General features: G+C 46.7%; 1 protein-coding gene across 5 annotated transcripts in view; it reads left to right on the plus strand.

Annotated features, from left to right (window-relative positions):
- The window catches only part of Neos (nuclear receptor coactivator protein neosin), a 99,604-nt gene that overhangs the window by 57,885 nt on the left and 22,114 nt on the right, over positions 1 to 19,605 (plus strand). For all 5 annotated transcript variants that reach the window (XM_089580242.1, XM_089580244.1, XM_089580246.1 and 2 more), the window contains 3 exons: positions 9,551 to 9,736; positions 11,167 to 11,262; positions 12,724 to 12,923. In XM_089580242.1, the coding sequence (XP_089436368.1) occupies positions 9,551 to 9,736; positions 11,167 to 11,262; positions 12,724 to 12,923 (482 nt within the window). The remainder of the gene's footprint in view (positions 1 to 9,550; positions 9,737 to 11,166; positions 11,263 to 12,723; positions 12,924 to 19,605) is intronic.

A 19,605-nucleotide genomic window follows, 5' to 3' on the forward strand; every position in this document is an offset into this window, starting at 1 on the left:
ATAGTATAAAAAACATGCATTCCATATTTTTTTACAAAATACGATACTTCAGTCACCCTGTACCCTAAAGGACAGTAGTGCAGGCACGATAAAGAAAGCTTAGGAGACTGCTAACTGCAGCCCCTATTCTTGAACATCAGTGACCAATAGTACATGTCCATCTGTGAAGCTACAGCATATAGATTCATGAACAAGAACTAGCATTTGTACTCTGGACATGTACTGCTGATGTTACTTAACTGACTCCTTTTTGAAAATGTGGGTATTGTTCATTTACCACAAAAGACAAAAATCTGATTTTAGGAAGCAGGAAATTTCGGGTTGATTCAGTAGCAATGAAGCTAAATCAAAGCCCTGATTACTCCTGAAAAAACTGACAGTGACTGCCATCAAGCATGAGCCTAAAATCGGTGGTGTACATGACGCATTCACATTACAAAGCTATTCTTTTCAATACTCAGTATGACAGGTTGTAATGTACTCTAAATTTTGAGCGGCCGTTTGAATAGAATTTTATTTTGACAAAGTCAGACATTTACCGTATTTACTCGTGTAATTTGTGCCCGCACTTAGATTGTGCACCCCAAAAAGTTCAAACTTTTAACCGGATTAAAAAAAAAAACTACTCGCACATTTTGCGCACAATGCTGAGCCAGACCACCAGCATGTATACGCGGGTACGAACTGTGCGCCGTTAACCCGGCTTGCTCGCGCTGGCGGTTGCTATCCCGGATGAACAGTTGCGCGCGCGCCCAAATCCAAAACTCTACCGTACCGTTTGCTATACGGTTTAGTGCACTGCACGGGCTCGGGCCGGCCCAAAAGCCCGGGCCCGGCACGGCCCGCGGGCCGGGCCGGGACATGGTTTGTTTCGCCGGGCCTGGGCCGGGCCCGGGCCTGAAGTTGCGGAAGTTGTGATTGGCTTAAAGCTGCGGACCCGAGTCAGGCTTCGGTCCGTACAGAAACGGCTGGTGTCCGACTATTCACTCACTGTTGCACAGTGAAGTACACAACTGCGGCATTGGAGCAGCGACACGGATGAGTTGTGGGCCATGGTACGCGCTGAGAAAAAAACTAAGCTTTATTCATTGACTTATCTATTTCCTTATTTCCACGCAGCGGGGGCTTAGTGGTCAAGGCGCTTGATTACTGAGCCGGGGAAGCACGGTTTGCTCCTAACCTCGGCGGCCGCATTTATATTTAGGCGGCAAGCATGACAGCCATGTATTTTGTAGTATCATTGCTCGTTGAAGAAATTCAGGTGGTTGAAATGATCCGGAGCCCTCTGCTTCGGTGTCTCTCACAGCCTGACTCCCCTTGGGCCCTTAAGCACCAAAAACATAGCTTTTATTTTATAGCTATATTTTTCTCATGTGGTAAAATTCTAAAACTAAAGCGCGTTTGGTTTTCTTTTTGATCAGCTGACCGGAACGTCTCGTAAATGCAATAGCCACAAAATCTCGTGAGAGTTTGTAAATCTCATCTGATAAGTCTATCCCTCCTCGCTTCTTCATCCTGATTGTCATGACAAGTGTTATCACGCGGTTCGCGCGTTGTCTTCTGCTCCACCAATAAGAGTAAAATTCAACCGGTCTCAATTGGCAATTGATGGTTCGTCATCCCAAAACATGCTTATGCACTAATAAATTCAAGGAGAGGGCTGAGTCGGGCTGGTTGGTTCATGTTGAATGGTACGGCAAAACAGCGCTGACGGACGGGACGGAAGAAGATGAGACAAACACATGCGCTGAACTAACAACCAAATGGTTTATTGCGAAAGAGGGGTGCAATATAAAGCATAGAAGGGAAAACTGCGGTGTAAACATGACAAGGCATACATTCCGGATATCATCAATGATTAAGAAAAACGATCTCCTGTGGGAATAGAGCCACCGATGGTTGGCTTACACATGAGTTGCCTAATGTGTGAATGTGAAAGGCCTCCGATATCAGGCGTGAGGTGTGATCTCTATACTTGGCGATGATAGTGGTTTGGTCTAAAAACGTCTCACATTTGTCGCAATCTGCGAAATGAATGACCATGTGATTTCGGCGTGACTTGTTTTCTATGTCTTTCGCGTGTTCGCGTAGCCGATCATTGACGCACCGTCCGGTCTCCGCTATTGTATCGCTGATAGTGTACCGCTACAGCGATACACTATCATCGCCAAGTATAGAGATCACACCTCACGCCTGATATCGGAGGCCTTTCACATTCACACATTAGGCAACTCATGTGTAAGCCAACCATCGGTGGCTCTATTCCCACAGGAGATCGTTTTTCTTAATCATTGATGATATCCGGAATGTATGCCTTGTCATGTTTACACCGCAGTTTTCCCTTCTATGCTTTATATTGCACCCCTCTTTCGCAATAAACCATTTGGTTGTTAGTTCAGCGCATGTGTTTGTCTCATCTTCTTCCGTCCCGTCCGTCAGCGCTGTTTTGCCGTACCATTCAACACTAATAAAATGCATTCGGGAAGAACATATTAGTTTAGGACGCTTATAGTCTTCAAAACACACACCGTGAAATACTCAAGCCTTTCAGCTTTTCGTTTCTGCTGAAAGGCGATCAGTTCGGCTATGAGTTCAGCCTCTGAGATCGCGTCCACTAAAAAAATGTCATCCCACTGCTTGCTAGGCAACTTTGTTTAGACATCCGGGCGGCAAAATATAACTGATTGAAATCATGGGGGAATGCAAAGTAGTCTACTGCGCGCGTATGCAGCCCTTTTTGTTTGGCTCTCGGAACTCCCAGAATTTATCATTGCGCACCTACACAAGTCAAGTCAACACGAGATCACTGTCCAAAATACGGGCCCTCCTACTTTCTGCAAGCCAAACTGTGGTTTCAGAACCTTTGTCGGCCAGTTTCTTATCGGTCCAGTAGCAGTCTACTTGCTCAGAGTGAGCGGTATACCTCAAGCGTTACTGTGAAACGGGCCGGGCCGGGCCCGGGCTGGGCCTCACTCTGGGATTCACGGGCCGGGCCGGGCTCGCTACAGCGATAATTTAGAGGGCCCGGGCCGGGCTTGGGCCTCAGATTGAGGCCCGTGCAGTGCTCTAAATTACGGTTTGCCGCTAGTCAGCCGGGCCACACGCAAGGGCCCCGCTTTATTGCCCGTTATCTCCTCCCACTGCTGACTTCGCGATTGAATCTTTGCGCGTTTATTGCTTTGAGCTAAGCACGTGCCGTCATGCCACCCCGCGGGGAGCTACATAGCGTGAGTGGGGCGGACGAGTCAACCTTTTTGTTTGCCAGCGAGGGGTGCCAACCTTTTTTTTTTTTTTAGGACGTGTTCGGATAACTCGCTTGGGCGTAAATTGCGCACCCTCTCTTTGGAGCCCTAATTAAAGAAAAAATGTGCGCAAATTACGCGAGCAAATACGTACGGTGCTCTATGCCTTATGGAACTTCTTTGTGATTTCCTTTGTAAACGAACTATAGTTTTAAGGAATCACAGTGCTCTCTTAGTTATAAAACAGTGACACTTCCCAGGCGCTATGGCCGAGATAACAACAAAAAATGCACCGTCATACAGATTACTGCTAGGCGCAAACATTTGCACACTACAAGTAATAATCAAATGGAAATGATGCCCCAAAGAAACTGCGGTGTGCTCGATGCTATAGATGACAAGGATCTCTTTTTTTATTTTCTTCTAATGAGGGAGTGCGTGAGCTATAGTAAATAAATAATCATGTACAGTAAGCAGATTTTCATCAGAGCCATATACCGTGTTCTGCAACTTTATCGGCACAGGTTTGAAAAATTCTCCCGCCACAACCGCTGGCTCGTTTGTGGTGAAACTGCGCACAAAGCATCCTTATTGTTGTCCGTTTTAAGGCATAGTAAGTATAAAAGTGGTACTTACTAGGTTTGGTCCCGCGAGATGCGAAACAAGAAGCACCCGTGTTGAGATCGAGCCGCCGTCATCGAATTTCTGCCGAAAGATACTTGTGGCGTCATCTGGCATCGCTGAAGGAAAGCGCCGCGAAAGCAGACGGCAGAAATACGACGAGACAATGGAGAACATATCTTTTATTGGTAAATCACCGTCAAATCATTTAATTTGTTTACGATAGTTTTCAAAATGCGTTTGCCGAAAAATATTTCACGCGCTTAAGCAGACGACATGGCCCGAACGACGCATTCAAAGCAAGCCGCCGCGCTCGTTGCAGCGCTCGCCTCGGCGCTTCCGTCGCGGCGCTTTCCTTCAGCGATGCCAGATGGCGCCACAAGTATCTTTCGGCAGAAATTCGATGAAGGCGGCTCGATCTCAACACGGGTGCTTCTTGTTTCGCATCTCGCGTGACCAAACCTAGTAAGTACCACTTTTACACTTACTATGCCTTAAAACGGACAACAATAAGGAAGCTTTGTGCGCAGTTTCACCACAAACGAGCCAACGGTTGTGGCGGGAGAATTTTTCAAACCTGTGCCGATAAAGTTGCAGAACACGGTATAAACCGCAGCCAGTTTAGGAGTAATGACACAATTCCTTTTAATCTGTGTGGGAATACTGTAGCCGTGCTACTCGATCATAACGTCTAGCTAAAGCCATTTATTCGCAAATCGTTCTATTTCTTGCATGAACACCTAAAACGTCATATTGAAAGCATACATGCAGTCAAGCTATATAATAAGCACCTTCTCAACAAGAGCATTTCCTTCCAATCTCTTGAGAATGTATCGAGGTGGTTCCTCACCTGAAGGGGGACGGCATCCGCACGTATACGAACTACGAGCGGCGACATCCGATCGAAGTGCTCGGGCAGAAAATGTTTTAAACATACGCAGGTCCATTTTGCTGGTTCCCAGTCGCTTTGGCCTCGTCTAACGGCCTCAGTCCACTGCCTCCTTCGCTCTGAATCTTTCGGAAACCTGTTTGAAAACAATACTATTCACTGCACTCGGACAAAGAGCCACGAATAAGGCCGGGGCGGTACGAATACCACGTTCACGCCGCGTCGTGCGTTATGTTCTGAGAGCATGCATTTTACTGATTACGCAATCAATTAAATAAGAAAACAAAATGCAGTATACTTACGTGTGGAAAGTGACGCCCAGTTCTTGTCCTGGCGTGCGCGACCGACACCCAGGAACGCAGCAGCTGGGCATCGCAGCGTCTTTGTTGTCAATCGGAGCACAAGTCTCACTTTCCGCCGTGTCTGACAGCTGCCGACAGCCAAGCGCGGCGCGAAATCGTCTGCTCGCGCCGCTCGCGTTGATCTTCGCGGCGCTAGCATGCCATTGGCTGAGACAGTGGCAAAGTGTCATGGCGGAGCCCAAGCTTCCGGCTTCAAAAATTGTGACGTAGCAGCCTCTCCTCTTATCCTTCTTTCCTCCATGGCCGTGCATGATGCAAAAACGTAATGGACTGCGTAGTGATCGGTGAACCAAAACCCGCGGACGCAGTTTTTTCGCTCAAGGGCGACAGCGGCGCCATCTGTTTTCTGCAGTGGAAAGCGTCACGAGAAGGCGCCGAGGTGAGCGTTGCAAACAATATGCTTTTGAATGGTAAAGACTCGTTAAATCAGTTATTATATTTTTTCTGCTCAGTTAGCTGAAAATGTTGGAAGCGCTGCAGTTGAAACGGACGCAAATGCCGGAACTGCATATTCAAAGGGTCTGCATATCTTGCAACGCTAGCCTCGGCGCTTTGTCGTGACGCTTTCCACTGCAGCAAAACAGATGGCGCCACTGTCGCCATTCAGCGAAAAAACTGCGTTTGCGCATCATGCGCCGCTCAGCTAAGTAAGTACCGTTGTAAAACTTACTACTATACAAAAGTTACCATAATACACAAGCTCTGTGTGCAATTTCACCGCAAACTAGCTAGCGGTTGAGGCGGGAAAATTTTTCAGTCTTCACGATAAAAACGCGAAGCCGCAGCGGGCGGCGCTTCGGAAGTCGCCTGCGCTCTAACAAAAGGCCTACTCTACTCGTCGCTTTACTGTGAGCATCTCACAGTAAAATAATAGTATGGTCAATTTACGTGGAGTTTTCAGCAGCGGTGCTAGCGGGCGCCAGGCGAGCCGGACTCCAACGTCGGGCCAGCGGCAGCTTAAAGGCGGTTGTGGCAAGAGATTTGCTCGTATCACAGTTGTTACCTTAACCAGCAGCTCAGTATTGGTCAGCGATCCTCAAAAATTACACATTTTTCACATTTCTTGTCCCAGGGTTTATTATTTACGTCAAGAACACTCTTCAGCTCATTTTTATGACGCCGACAGACGTGATCCAGGCTGGTCGGCCGGCCGGCATGCTCGGCGTACTTGACGTTCGCACAAGGAAATACAAAACAGCCATTCTACCAGAGATGATGCTTTTTAGATTCGAGGAACGACAACATGCTTGTTCAGAAGTGGATCTCTCGGCAACGACACCGCCTGCGGCAACGCCGGGCGGCGAACTGCGCGCAGGTCCCAGGCTGCCCTAGTCGTCGCTAGGCCTAACTGGCTTCGCATCGAAGCCGCGGCTGACGGCGCTTCGGAAGTCGCCGGCGCTATAACAAAAGGCCTACTCTTCTCATCGCTTTACTGCGAACTCGTCCCATAATAGAAGATATGTTCGATTATCACGACGCCTTCAGCAACGGAGCTGGCAGGCGGCAGGCGAAGCGCACCAAGTAGCAGAAGCACCAAAGCGGCTATGGGATGAAATTTGCTTGTATCGCATTCATCACTTTTACGAGCAACTCGGTAATGGCCAACGATCGTCAGAAATGATGCATTTTTGACATGCATCTACGGCTTGCTATGAACGTGAAAAAAATACTAGTGCGTTTTTCAGTCGCCGGCGGCCGGCACCAAGGCTGGCAGGCCGGCCCGGCGTGGCTCGGCCTCGAGCGCCCTGAGGAGCGCGCTGTAGTACGTCATCACGACGCTGCCGCTCTGCGCGCTCACTTTGGCTCCCGCTTCCCGTCGTTGCGTTTGCCGCGCGCGGCTCGTCGTTGATATCTAGCAAGTTGGACGCCGGCGACGAGCTGCGATCGGACGTTGCGACGCCGTTCGCAACAGCGCGCCGCAGTGAATCGCGCTCACTTTTCGCACATGTGTCTGCGACCACCAGAAGTAAACAAGCCGAGCGCCATTGCTTGACGTATGCATGGACGGAGCATCGCCCCGTCTTTTCTTTTTTTTTTTTTCGTAGCGAGCCTCGCGTGTATGAGTTGAGGGTAGTTGGTGGGGGAGAGGAGGAACATCATTTTTAATCAGCGGTATCTTCGATGTTGATGAAGTTCGCTGAACAATTTTTGCGGTGCGGTGACAAATGATGGAATACCGATCTCGTGCGTTTTTGCTAACCTTGGCAAAGCGCTTTTCAGGGTCCCTTTAAGTATATATAGACATTTCCAAAGGTCCACTGCACATCCTAAAGCTTTCCTATTTCCTTTAAACATGATAGATTAGCAGTTATTTCAAGTTTGGCCTAATTACTGCCAAATTGTTTTTTTCTTTCCAACTTTGTTCTTTATTATTAACATGTTAACTTTAGGATGTGCGATGGGCTTTTGAAAATATCCGTTGAAAAAGAAATGAACATTGAGTGTCCGATCCTGGCCGCGGCGATGGAATTTCAGTGGTGGTGAAATGCTAGAGGCCCGTGTGCTGTGCGATGTCAGTGCACGTTAAAGAACCCCAGGTGGTTGATATTTCTGGAGCCCCTCGCTAAGGCTTCCCTCATGGCCTGAGTTGCTTTGGGACGTTAAACCCCCTATAAACCATAAACAACCCACTAGATAGTGCAAAAAGTCCTTGGTGGCCCCAGTAGTACTGAAACTGCGTTTCTAATCGGTCGATCACCGGTGATTGATGCATGGTGGAGAGGTAATGAAAGAGTTAAAGGAGAAAAAGTACGTCTTAGACCAGCCTTTTTTTTTTTTTGTAATGTAGTTATAATTATGAAATTTTTATGCAGCGTGTATTTTTGTTTGCTGATACCATGTATGCCATTTAATTTCATGTGAAACAAATCTTTGTTTATTACGTAGTATGTTATGTAAGGTTTTTATTCTGAGCTTTTAAGAAATTTTGCTGCAGGGAATTTGCTGAAGTGCATGTCATTGGCTTGTCTTGATGTCAAGGAATGCAACAAGGGTAAAATTATTGTGCTGCTTTTCATAGAACTTGAGCTATCGATTTTCGAAGTTGTGACCTTAGAACCGGGAAAATGAGTTTTTCCAGTTGCTTATCTGACTGACCTGTGTTACATTTTCCACTGAGCAGTGAAATTTCATATATCACTGCTATAGTGGATTTTATTTTGGGAGAAGAACGGTTTTTCTTGCACCCTTGTTTTCTCTCAGCTGTAGAGGAGTTGCAGGAGCAGAAAAAGGGTACTTGTTTGGGGTAGATAATGCCATTTCCACCTTGTGCCTGCTCACAGCCTTTGCAAGGGTCTGCAGCACTATGCAAATAGCGTGCCACTTGCATCTAACACTTGGATTTCCATGGGTTTCTGAAGCAGGGTTTCAGCAACCTCTGTGATCATCTGGGAAAAAACTAGTGGCCAACAATCTCAATACCTTGTGGTCAGAACTTTCTTGCAACTTGTGGTTGCATAATTTTGATCATGAAAATGGGCTTGAGGCCAAGAATGACAATTGCTGTTTTAAGTCTTATTGAATGGGGCAAGTTATGATTATGAGGTCAGAGTTGTTTCCTTACTCTGTCTTTCTGAGCTGCACAGATATTGTTTGAAGGAAAAAATTGAAATGTATGCATTGTATGCAAACTGAAGTGCATTCAAGGACAATCCTCTCCCATCAGCTTTAAAATAATCTGAGTCCTGATAAAAAAAGCCTCTGTGGAGAAAAAAAAAAATTCTGCATATGTTAAACCTGTAAAACTTGCCCTTCTTTGTGCCGCCGCGGTGGCTCAGTGGTTATTGTGCTCGGCTGCTGACCCGAAAGGCGCGGGTTCGATCTCGGCCGCGGCGGTTGAATTTCTCTGGAGGAGAAATTCTAGAGGCCCGGGTACTGTGCGATGACAGTACACGTTAAAGAACCCCATGTGGTCGAAATTTCCGGAGCCCTCCACTACGGCGTCTCTCATAGCTTTAGTCGCTTTGAGACGTTAAACCCCATAAACCAACCAACCAACCAACAACCTTCTTTGTTAAAAAGTATGTACAGTTGGAATTACATGAAAACCCATACAGAACGCCCTCTCTTTTTGTAAAAAAAAAAAAAAAAAACTGTGCTTCAGACACAGACACGGCAAGCATAGAATCTTTTCAGCTTTTAGCTATGGCATAAATTTTTTTTTTATTCCCACTGTATTGTTGCAGGGAACCTTGAGGTGCTTGTCAGGTAATGTGAATAAACCAGGATGCTGTAAGGAAAAGGGGAACCTTTCTATATTTCATAGTTCTGGTAATCGCAGAGTGACTTGGACTGTGTCATTACGAAGCATGTGATTCGGTCGCTCACTTTCATTGTATTGTCTTGTTTTTGCATTATAGCATTGCACATTTTTATTTCTTAAATAGTTTTATGTTTCTCATTCTTTGGTACTCTTCACTTTTTCTTGCTGTTCACAGGTATGGTGGAAGAGATGAGCGTGGGTATGGGCGAGATGATCCATCACGACCTTATCCACGGCCTGAAGGAAATGGTCGCTATGGTCGAGATGGCTACTGGGGTGGCAGGGATGACTACAGCCACCTGGGGCGTGATGAGCCACCCATGGGGTATGGGAGAGAGGAGCCACACCCTCCCCGAGGCCGGTAAGGGATCGTATGTGGTTCTTTATACCATAGATAAATGAGGTGTTTGCATTGTAGGCAATACGCTGTAAAGTCTCGTTTATTCGACCTGTGTTAATTGGGGCTGCCGGTGCATTACCAACCAATGCTGGTCTGTGTCCTTGTTGTCTGATGCCCGTAGATTCGGACGCAGCTTTGGCTCAACTGGCCCAAGGTGGGAAGCTGTATCAAGGTGTGGCCGAAACAGCAAGCAGTTGTCTAGCTAGCCCTCCCCAAACCTGAATTCTGTGGTGCAGTGTTGCCCGCCAACCTTTGACATGTGTGCAGTGGCAGGCGTGATGACCATTGGAGAGCATCGCCTCTGAAAAAGTAGTCCGGCTGCATAGTTTTGGTTTCAGTTTATTTGGGTTTCATGTAGGTCCGCTGTCAAGGCCTACCTGCTGAGCAGAGCTGTGCTTTGTTTGAAAGCTGCTTGGCATGTCTCTGGCCCTTTCAGGAGGAGTCTCACTGTTCCAGCGCCGATGCATTTCCCTTGCTTCTGCCTCTGTGGTGGTTCTGTTCTTCCTGTGCATTGAAACAGTGCACTTTACATGGGCAGCTCGCAGTTTGTGCGATGGAGCCTCTTCACATGGATGATGCCGCTTGTTAGGAGGCTGCGCTGCTACCGCAGTGCCCTCACTGTTCAGCTCATGTCATGCATGGTGCAAAAAATGCTCTCTTTGCAAGTATCCTCTAACTGCAAGACCATTTTATTCACTGTTTTGGCATGCTCACATACCTTTTTTGGGGCACTTTTGTTAAGATGAGCTGCGGATAAGCTAGCACATTTTCATGGTCCTTTCAGCTTTTCAGGGAGTTTACTGAATTTCGACTTGTACGTTGCCACCTCCATGGCCAGCACTTCTGCGTCTGTGCTAGACCTGCCTGCCTTTGAACATTATCAACATCACAGCTTTTTTTTTAAACACGTAACAACCTTTGAGTGGGACGTTGTTCCTGGGTGGCATTTATGCGGTGATGCCAATGAGATGCCCGGACAGTACGTGTGTTCTGGCCTCTTGCGTCGGACATACTTGACCGATGTTTAAAATCAGTGAGAGTTACTGAAAACATAGCTCATAGTGAAGTACAAGGCATCCACTAGTTTCTCTGTATTGTGTTCTGCTTATTGGGTAGAAATTGGGTTTAACTCAGTTTTTAAGAAACTCAGGCTGCAGGAATTGGGTGAAACTAGGTTTAACCTAAAAGTGAAGGGCCCTACATGTTAGCTGCTGAAGAATGGAACCAACAAATGCAGCCTTTTATTTTTTTGTATTTGATCATCAGGCCAGTCAGTAGAGAAGGGGCATTTGCAGTTCAAACTAAAGCCTAGTGAGATGCCTTTTCTTTACTTTTCCTGGCAGGCATGATGCTCCTGTTGTTTTTAACACAGTGTTTATTCCTGTGTGCAGAATGGAAGCTGTGCCTGTGCCACCACCATTCAGGCCAGAGGTGAATCTGCGCAAGCCAAATGACTGCGAGATCATTGTACTCCACAGGCAGAACAGGTGAGGGTTGTCTTAGTTATATTGGTCTTTAACAGTGATGTTCAAATACTCAAAATTTTACATAGTTTGTGAATAGTATTTGCTTACCAATTAGACATGCACTGCACTTTTGCTTTTTTAATCGCTGAAAATCGTGACTTCTTGCTCACCTGAGTTCATGTGCAGCATTGTGGCATTTGTGAATGGTGTTCACTGGTTCGACGTATCCGATGTAGCACTTGTCACACAAGTGGTCTTGCACCTTCTTGTAGATTGGACTTCTGGCTTCCAACAAAGGTACATGTGGTAGTGCTAGATCTTGGATCTTTGTACTGGTGCATGTTCTAACAGGCCTAATGGGACCTACCAAAACGTAAGCATTGATGGCTATTGACAGGCTTTCCATGCTCACAGATCAGAACTCAAAGTGCAACCCCTTGCAACGTAGCTTAGTAAAACGTTGTGTGGGGCGAGTTGGTATGGGTTCATGATGCTAAAACAGTGCAAAAAATGATGGACAAGAAGACAGGTGGACACAGGACGAGCGCTGACTCACAACAAAAGCTTTATTCACAAATCCTGGCATTTATGAAGGAAGAATCGAAGGCATGACACTGGATCATAGTAGAGGACGTATAAAGGTAAACTGCCAAGAAATGCGAACTCCCTATCATACAGACTAATGGACGATTTGATACAGTTCTGTTGCTCCTTTGCGATATGTACAGCTTCTACAACTTCCCTGCCAGACATTGTAAATGTGGCCGCATTGCAAAGAAAGTACTGGAGCTGATTCCCAGCCATGTCATGCGCGTGTGTGACACTTCTTCATGCTATGTTGAGCATTTAAAGAGTTTTATTTATTTTGTGGCAACTTATCAGTATTTCGTAAGTAACACATAAACCATCAGCTTCTGCTCAGCTCACATCCCAATTGACCCAAAAATCCCGAGAATAGTAGTAAACTCAAGGAATTTTTGGAAAACGTGAATCTTTCTTTGCTAGCATCTATTTCTGCTCAGTTTACTCTGCCTTTTCTAAAATCAACGGCATCAGAGTGGGTCGTAGCCGTGTAGCCCCATCTGGTGAAGCACCAAGAGTTGCGAGGAGTTCTGTGTGCTGCCTGTGGATCAGACACCTCTTTTATAGACCAGAATCCAGAGCCACTCTCCGGTGCGGCTGTTTTCTGCTGATTGTCGTGCCGCTGTGTGGCCGTTTCTTTGGTGTTGGGACAGCAGCAGCTCCTTGGCCACGCCTGCATGATAGCCGAGAGATTTACTGTCCTTTGGATGCTGGAGACTGGGGGTGAGGTGCTTTCCCCTTTAGGGAAATAATGCTCCCCCTCCCTCCCCCCATTCATGTGTCACTGCTTGTCGGCCTCCCCTCTTCTCTTGCACCTTTCCCTGCCGCACACGGTAGGGTGGGGTAAAGTGATGGTCCTTTCATTTTGTGAAACCCGATGCTGCTTTCTTTATCTCGCAGGAATTATGCAGAAATGGTGGAGCGACGCCTCAAGAACCTCGGCATGCAGGTGGACCTCCTCTTTCTGAAAGATGAAGCTTTGCTTAGCCGGGCTCTTGAAGATTTGACTCAGCGCGGCACATTGTTTGCTGTTGTGGTTACTGATCAGCATGAAGTGCATGGAAGCGTCACTGTCAATATTCTCTATGGAGTGCCTCAAGGTGAGTGAGGTTCACTATTTTTATTGACTGCCATTTCTACAGTCTTTCAAGCAGTAAAATGTGTGTTGACTGTGTGACTCGTTAATTTTTAGCAATTTTTGCTATACAACTTTGAAGATGTGGCTTCAGTCCTGATGCTCACGTTATATCTCACTCGTCTTGGTTGCTGCTGTTCTGTCGTGAAGCATTTGTAAGGTAGATTGTTTTTATAATTGGTGACAATATATGTTGACATATAGGTGAATTTTTGAATGACACATCTTGTATTGGAACATCTGAAGTTATTGTTAAGCCTGGATATAAACTAATTGAGGGAAGTCTGCATTTCTTGTTACATTCAGCTTTTGTGTGAAATTCCTTTAGATTTTTCACAAAAGAACTGTGCAGAGTGGAAACCAAGATGGAAAATAAATGCAGATGAATCGCCTAGTGAAAGTTCACTGTAAACTCTGGCTACTTGAAGTTGTAAACACTGAAAAACAATTCGCGATTGCGTTAATAACGCAGAGGGCAGCTGCCGCCACAGTCTCCACCACTGATTGTGCAACGCTGTTACGCGTGGGGCATGGAGAGCGAGGGAGGGGGGGGAAGTCGGCAGCACCTGTTTCTTTCCGCATGTTCCGACTCTCGGTCTGACTGGCTGCCAATACTCTCAGACTCTTCTCTTCTCCTTGCGTTTCCACTGCTTTCCGCCCTCCGTGCTCCCAGTGTGCGTCATTCAGCGGCGTCAGAATTGTGTGAGCAACTGAGCAGCGGCAGGGGCCGTGCACTGCTCCTTCTGTGCCTTCTTTGTTACATCCTGTTGTTTTGTGCTGCTGTCGGATATGAACTGTTGTTGTACCACTTAGAGTGGCGCTGCAAAACCGAAAGCTGTAGAGACTGCTGCATTCGATCATGGCTGGAGCACGGCTTGTTGTGTCAACTGCGTTCACTCATTATGATTGTCGACGTTCTTCTGGTTATAATGAAATTGAAAATAACTCCGAGATTTTTTGTTACATCCAGGTTTTCGTTACATGCAGTTTTCGCGAGAAGAATCGAAAGGACACTGCGGAACGGAAACCGAAATAAGAAATGTGGGTGAAATCACCTTGAAAATGTTAACAGAAAACGTTACTCAGAAGTCACAAACGCGGAGAAATGTTTCGTGATCGCACTGATAGCGCAACTGCGGCACCTCCTCTGCGGCCCACTCAACGCTGCTATGATGGGGTGTGGGGAGTGTGGGGGAGGCAGGGGTGCCACGGCCGAGTTAGAGGAGAATGCGCGTTGCCGCTGTAGACAGACCGTGGAGGCATGTGCTCCCACCCGCATGTTCCTTTCTCGGTCTTCCCCTCGCTGTTGCCTCAGGGGACGGGCTCCTCACCTTGCGTCGCCGGCACTTTCCGTTGTCCCCGCTCCCGACATGCAAGAACTATCAGCGCCGAAATCACGCGAGCAACATGGATGTTGCATTCCGCAGCCATGGATCACCAGCCGAGCACCAGTAGACGCAAAGACCTGCATTCGCCCAATGCATGTATACGGAGAGCGCTCGCCGCTCATGTGCCCATGGTGGTGGTGAAAAACGTTATTTATAAAAGCCTAAAAAAAAAAAACGAAAATTATACAGCAGCATTGCGGGCGGCCTTCAGGCTGCCGGTTGTGGCGTCCAGGCCATACCTAGTCGCGACGTCCTCTGCCCCGGTCACCAGCCGAAGTTAGAGATTTGCATGTGCCCATCGCTCCGCGTCCCGCTGCTGCCCAGCTGCCCGAAATGGGTGTGCCCTTTTCGTTTGGGGCGTGTTATATCTTCCAGGTGTGTTTTTATTTGCTGCTGCTGATGACAAGTCATCAGACAGCTTGGTCTTGCACTGATCATTCGGGGTCGTGTTGTTTAAACTTCAGCAACTGCATATGCGTGCAACGTTGCTGCCATTTATTTGCACTGCAATAGTATGCCTTTTCCGTGTCCGCGCCAGAGGAGCGCGAAGTTGGTTCGCCGCCAACGCTTCAGCCACCGCTTGGGCGTGTGATGCGATGTTGCATAAGATCGCATTCATATGCATGTTATGTACGATGAAAAGGGAAAGTTTGGGCAAGCATTAGCAGCAGACAACCGTCTTCTCTCGAAGTGATAGTCTTACCCGTAATCACAGCAGGTGTCCGTTCTGCATACACTCGATGTGGAAAGATCGTGGGGAGACGATCCATGTATCCCTTGCGCTTGCTAGTGTTAAAATGCTTTGTGGTGTTTCGAAAGCTTCCACAGGGTAAATCGCCCTTGCGAACCTTGCCGATTTATCCTGCGATTTATTCTAGCTTCAGCTTCTTAATGAAATGTTGATGTCCTTTCTCGTGTTGATACTGCGGCCGGGCACGCAGCACGTTTGACCGCCACCGCGATTCTCCTTTGCAGATATGTCGAACGTCTGAAGTCCTCACAAAATTGCAGAAAGACTAACAGATAACTATCACAGCAGTGCGCTGCAACATTTTGCTAAGAGACACCAACAACGCGCACGAGAAGACGCACAACTCCTGAACACGGCGGCACAACACAGCAACACGCTGCGGGAAGCGATCGCTCCTTTCTCCCATCATGCTTTGCGCGGATCCGCTAGGGGATGCGCGGCGCTGCAATTTGTGGAAAGGTCTATTGCGAAACGAAATGAGTATTTCCCAATCGAAGCAAATACACTAAAACATCGTTCATATGTTGTTTTTTTTTAATTTCGTGAAAAACGTATTGTCCAGGAACACTTATGATCCAAACAGCTTGATTCTGAAAAATGCTGTATTTATTCGAACCTAAGCTGATAGTTTTTTCTGATGCACGAGATATGAAACTCTTAGGTTGGCTTAGATTCAAGAATTTTGTTGTTGTAATCAAAGAATACAATGACAACACATAAAAATAAACAAAAAAGTAGCATGCAGGTGGAGCCCCTGCGCAGCGACAACAGGAGACTGCACTGTAGCCGTTACTACCCGTAGCCAGTGCCGATGAAAGCACACATGAGCATTGGCTGCCGTTTTGACCTCGTTTTCTCATCGTGTGGTGGCATGGGCACGTTCCACGGCAGTGCAAGTTTTTCAGTGTGGTTTTTCACCAACATCATGGCGCCAAGCAGACGGTGTCATATAATGCCACCTTCAAACAAAAAGTAGTTTCTCGCTGTAGAGTAGTCTTCAAACCTCTAGGCCAGCCGGGACTTTGGCTTGGACGAAAATAATGCTCACCGCTGGAGGAGGCAGCTTGATGAATGTCTTGCCTGCACCACAGTGAGAAAGTTCGTCATGGCCCAAAGAAAGGCTGCCATCCTGAAGTGGAATCAACACTGATGGAGTTCGTGAAATCACGGAGGTCAGCGGCACTTCCAGTGACCACAGAAGTGCTACAGGCCATAGTGAGAAAGCGAGGAGTTATAGCTAGCTGGATTGCTGCAGCCTGGAGCTGCCGCTTGGAAAGAAAAATGATGGGTGTAATATTAAGAGACCGGAAGCGGGCAGAGTGGGTGGGGGAACAAACACGCATTAATGATATCCTATTCCAAATTAAGAGGAAGGAATGGGCTTGGGCAGGGCATGTAATGTGAAGGCAAGATAGCCGCTGGACCTTAAGGGTAATGGAGTGGATTCCAAGAGAAGGCAAGAGCAGCAGGGGGTGTCAGAAAGTTAGGTGGGTGGATTAAGAAGTTTGCGGAGGTATGGTGGCCGCAGGTGGCAAAGGACAGGGTTAATTGGAGAGACACTGGAGGAGGCCTTTGACCTGCAATGGGCATAGTTAGGCTGATAATGATGGAATGACGTCCTGGAAAGTTTGGTTACGCGCTTGTTCCGTAAGTGCATCATTTCCCAATGCACTTGATGGCGCAGAAGATTGTGCGCTGTTCCAAGAGGACACTGATAAGGAGGTCAGCGAGGTTGAATGAGTTTGAGTAGGTTCATGGAAATTAATGCCATTTGCTTGCTGTCCCTGCTGTTGTTCTCAGTTGTTTTTGAAGCTGGCTTACATACAAGGAGTTATTTTTTTTTGGCCTTCAGTTTTCGGGTGTTGGCTTGGAATTGTGGCCGGCCTAGATTCGAGTAAATATGGCAACGGTTGAATGCAGTACAAAGGCATTTTTGAGAATTCCACTTCATAAAGATATTGCTGGCATTTTTGGCACAAGGCCTGAACAGCTTTTTTTTTTTTTTTCAGTTCTCGCAGAATTCTGTCTGCATTTGCGTTGTCTTAAGCACGGAAGAAAGTTAGCAACTTTGCAACACACCCAGTGTGTGGATGGCAGTGGCTAAAATAGCCTGAATCTCCTTAACTCTTTCGCTACCGCGGAAAAATGGACGATTTGTAGTGTACTGAAAGAAAAATTTTTTTCACAAAATCTAACACACCCATCACGTATTGCAATGCATGAAATTGTAGCTTATTAGGTACACTTCTGAATGAAACAAACAGCAGAGTTGTCTGTGCAAAAGTACGTGAACATTTATTTGTGAAATTTGCCAAAAACACGAAAAGGTATATAGCAAAAACAAAAATTACCGGCTGCACTAGGCCAGAACTTGATTAGAGGAAAACTGGAATATACAAACTGTTGCACATGTTTATAGCTGTCATTATTCCCAGTTTCAGCTATGAGAAAAAATTATTGCACTTTCCATGGCCGGTCAAGTCAGGGGTCATGACTGCAGTGCCACTGTGAAGAGCAATCAGGGGTGAAGATGTGAAGCAGAGGTAGACTGACAGGTGCTTCACATAATGTTTTATCTTTGTTCGTCTCTTGTTCTCTAATAGCCGAGCTTGCAGTTTCCTTCTTTTTTCCATCTTTTCCGGTTGGTGATGAATGGATTCTATGGGAGGATTGGGGGCGTGGACTTCTTTTACCTCATTATACCCAAAGATTTCTTGAATGAGCTGCTCCCTGAAAGCCAGCTGATAAAATTTGGCATTTTAGGCAAGCTCTAAAACATCAGGATGGATGAAGTAAGTTTTATTGATGTGGTTCAAAAGCAAGGACACTTTCCAAGTCTTGCCAATAGATGCTGCCGCCACTGAATCATTCGGGTCTGCTATTTGGAAAAAAACAAACAAACAAAGCGAAGAACCAATTTCGGGAAATGATTTTTGATGGAAGAAGGCCAGAATAGATTATTCTGGTATTTCAGTAGAGATATATTCACGGCAGGTCAACAATTCCAATGTATATGATGATTCCAATGAACTTCAGCATCTCCAACGGATTCACGTCTTCCCATGAGCCGACATGCCGAGCGTATGTTTGCTTGTTCAAAATCATCATCCATGCATACTTATTAATGTTTTCGCACACGGTCTTCATCACTTTCGTCGTGAAGAGCATCAAAAAAAAAAAAAAAGTCGAGAGGTGGAGGGAATCTCCGAGCGCCGTTCCGCAGCGATGTGCCAATGTGGACATCTGGCTGTCGTCTTGTTTTAAAAACGCGATGCGACCTTGAGCATTTGGCAAACTGTCTTCGCCATACGTTGTGAAGACTCTGAAGCACAAAAATAAACCACTGTCATCAATTACAAACTGCATGCACCGCAGAAAACACACAGCGAACGAAAACGGAACTTACATGCAAGTACGTGCTGACGTTCCAGGCACCTAAGGCGAAGTCTCGCTGTCAAAACCGAAATCCGACGTTTGTACATCGTTGCCTGACTAAGAACCGCTGCTTTTGTCGCGAAAAAATGAAACCGAAACCGGCCGACGTGCCCGGTGTCAGCTTTCGCTTTCGAGGAGCACGCAGCGATGCGGACGCCATTTTCTCCAGCTGATGCTGTTGCTGCCGTTCAAAGTTTTATTTTTCGCAGCGTCCTCTCATGTCAAAACACTGAATCCAAGGCTGCAATCGAAAGAGCAGTTGTTGAGCTCGCAAACTAGATGGTGGAGCATGTGCACGGCGCTCCGAAATGAGCTTTTTTCTGCGGGCGATTTCAATCGTTCATATGCGAACAATGGCCTATGGAGCGGTAGCGAAAGAGTTAAAGCTGTTTTTGGATGCTTTTGTCACTCGTGACTAAGGAAGCTGTCGTGGTGGCTGACTGTTGCAGCTTTCTTGCTTTTCATGCTGCTTTTCCCAGACCCAGCCTGCTCTTATATAAGTGCATCGCTGTAATTTTCAGAGAAGTTGCCGCCTTGCTCTTAAGCACTGCAAAGAAGCCACTGCATTTCTCTTCTTCATGTCACCTTATATGTTAGCACAGTTTTTTTTTTTAATTGTGCTTTGCCCCTTTGCATTAATGCGCTGCAGAGAAGCCACCATGGCATGTGCCAGCCTCTGCATTCTAGCTCTTCATGTTGCGTCCCCCCCATTTGGCCCGCCTGTATGTTTGCACATGTGCAGTTGGTTGCTAAACACGAATTCAAAGCGCGATTTCAGTACTACCGGGGACTTGTTGCACCATTTGGTGGATTGTTTAGGCACTGTACTTTTGTTTCTTGCGTGGTTTGTATTTCTACCACAAGGTGGCAATTTTCGAAACACCCTTGATGTTGAGGTTCCGGAGTAATGCGCCTGCAGGACCACGTCAGCCACAGTTACGGTGTGCGCTCGGAAAAATCCCGCTTCATGTGATTCTGCTGCATTTTCAGCAGTTTTTTTCGACGCTTCAAGCAGCAGGGACTCCGATAAGGATATTCTTTCATCGGATTTTGATTTCAACAAACAAACTGCG

This window comes from Amblyomma mixtum, chromosome 3 (assembly GCF_055824585.1).
Source record: "Amblyomma mixtum isolate Tamu chromosome 3, ASM5582458v1, whole genome shotgun sequence".
NCBI classification, from domain to species: domain Eukaryota; kingdom Metazoa; phylum Arthropoda; class Arachnida; order Ixodida; family Ixodidae; genus Amblyomma; species Amblyomma mixtum.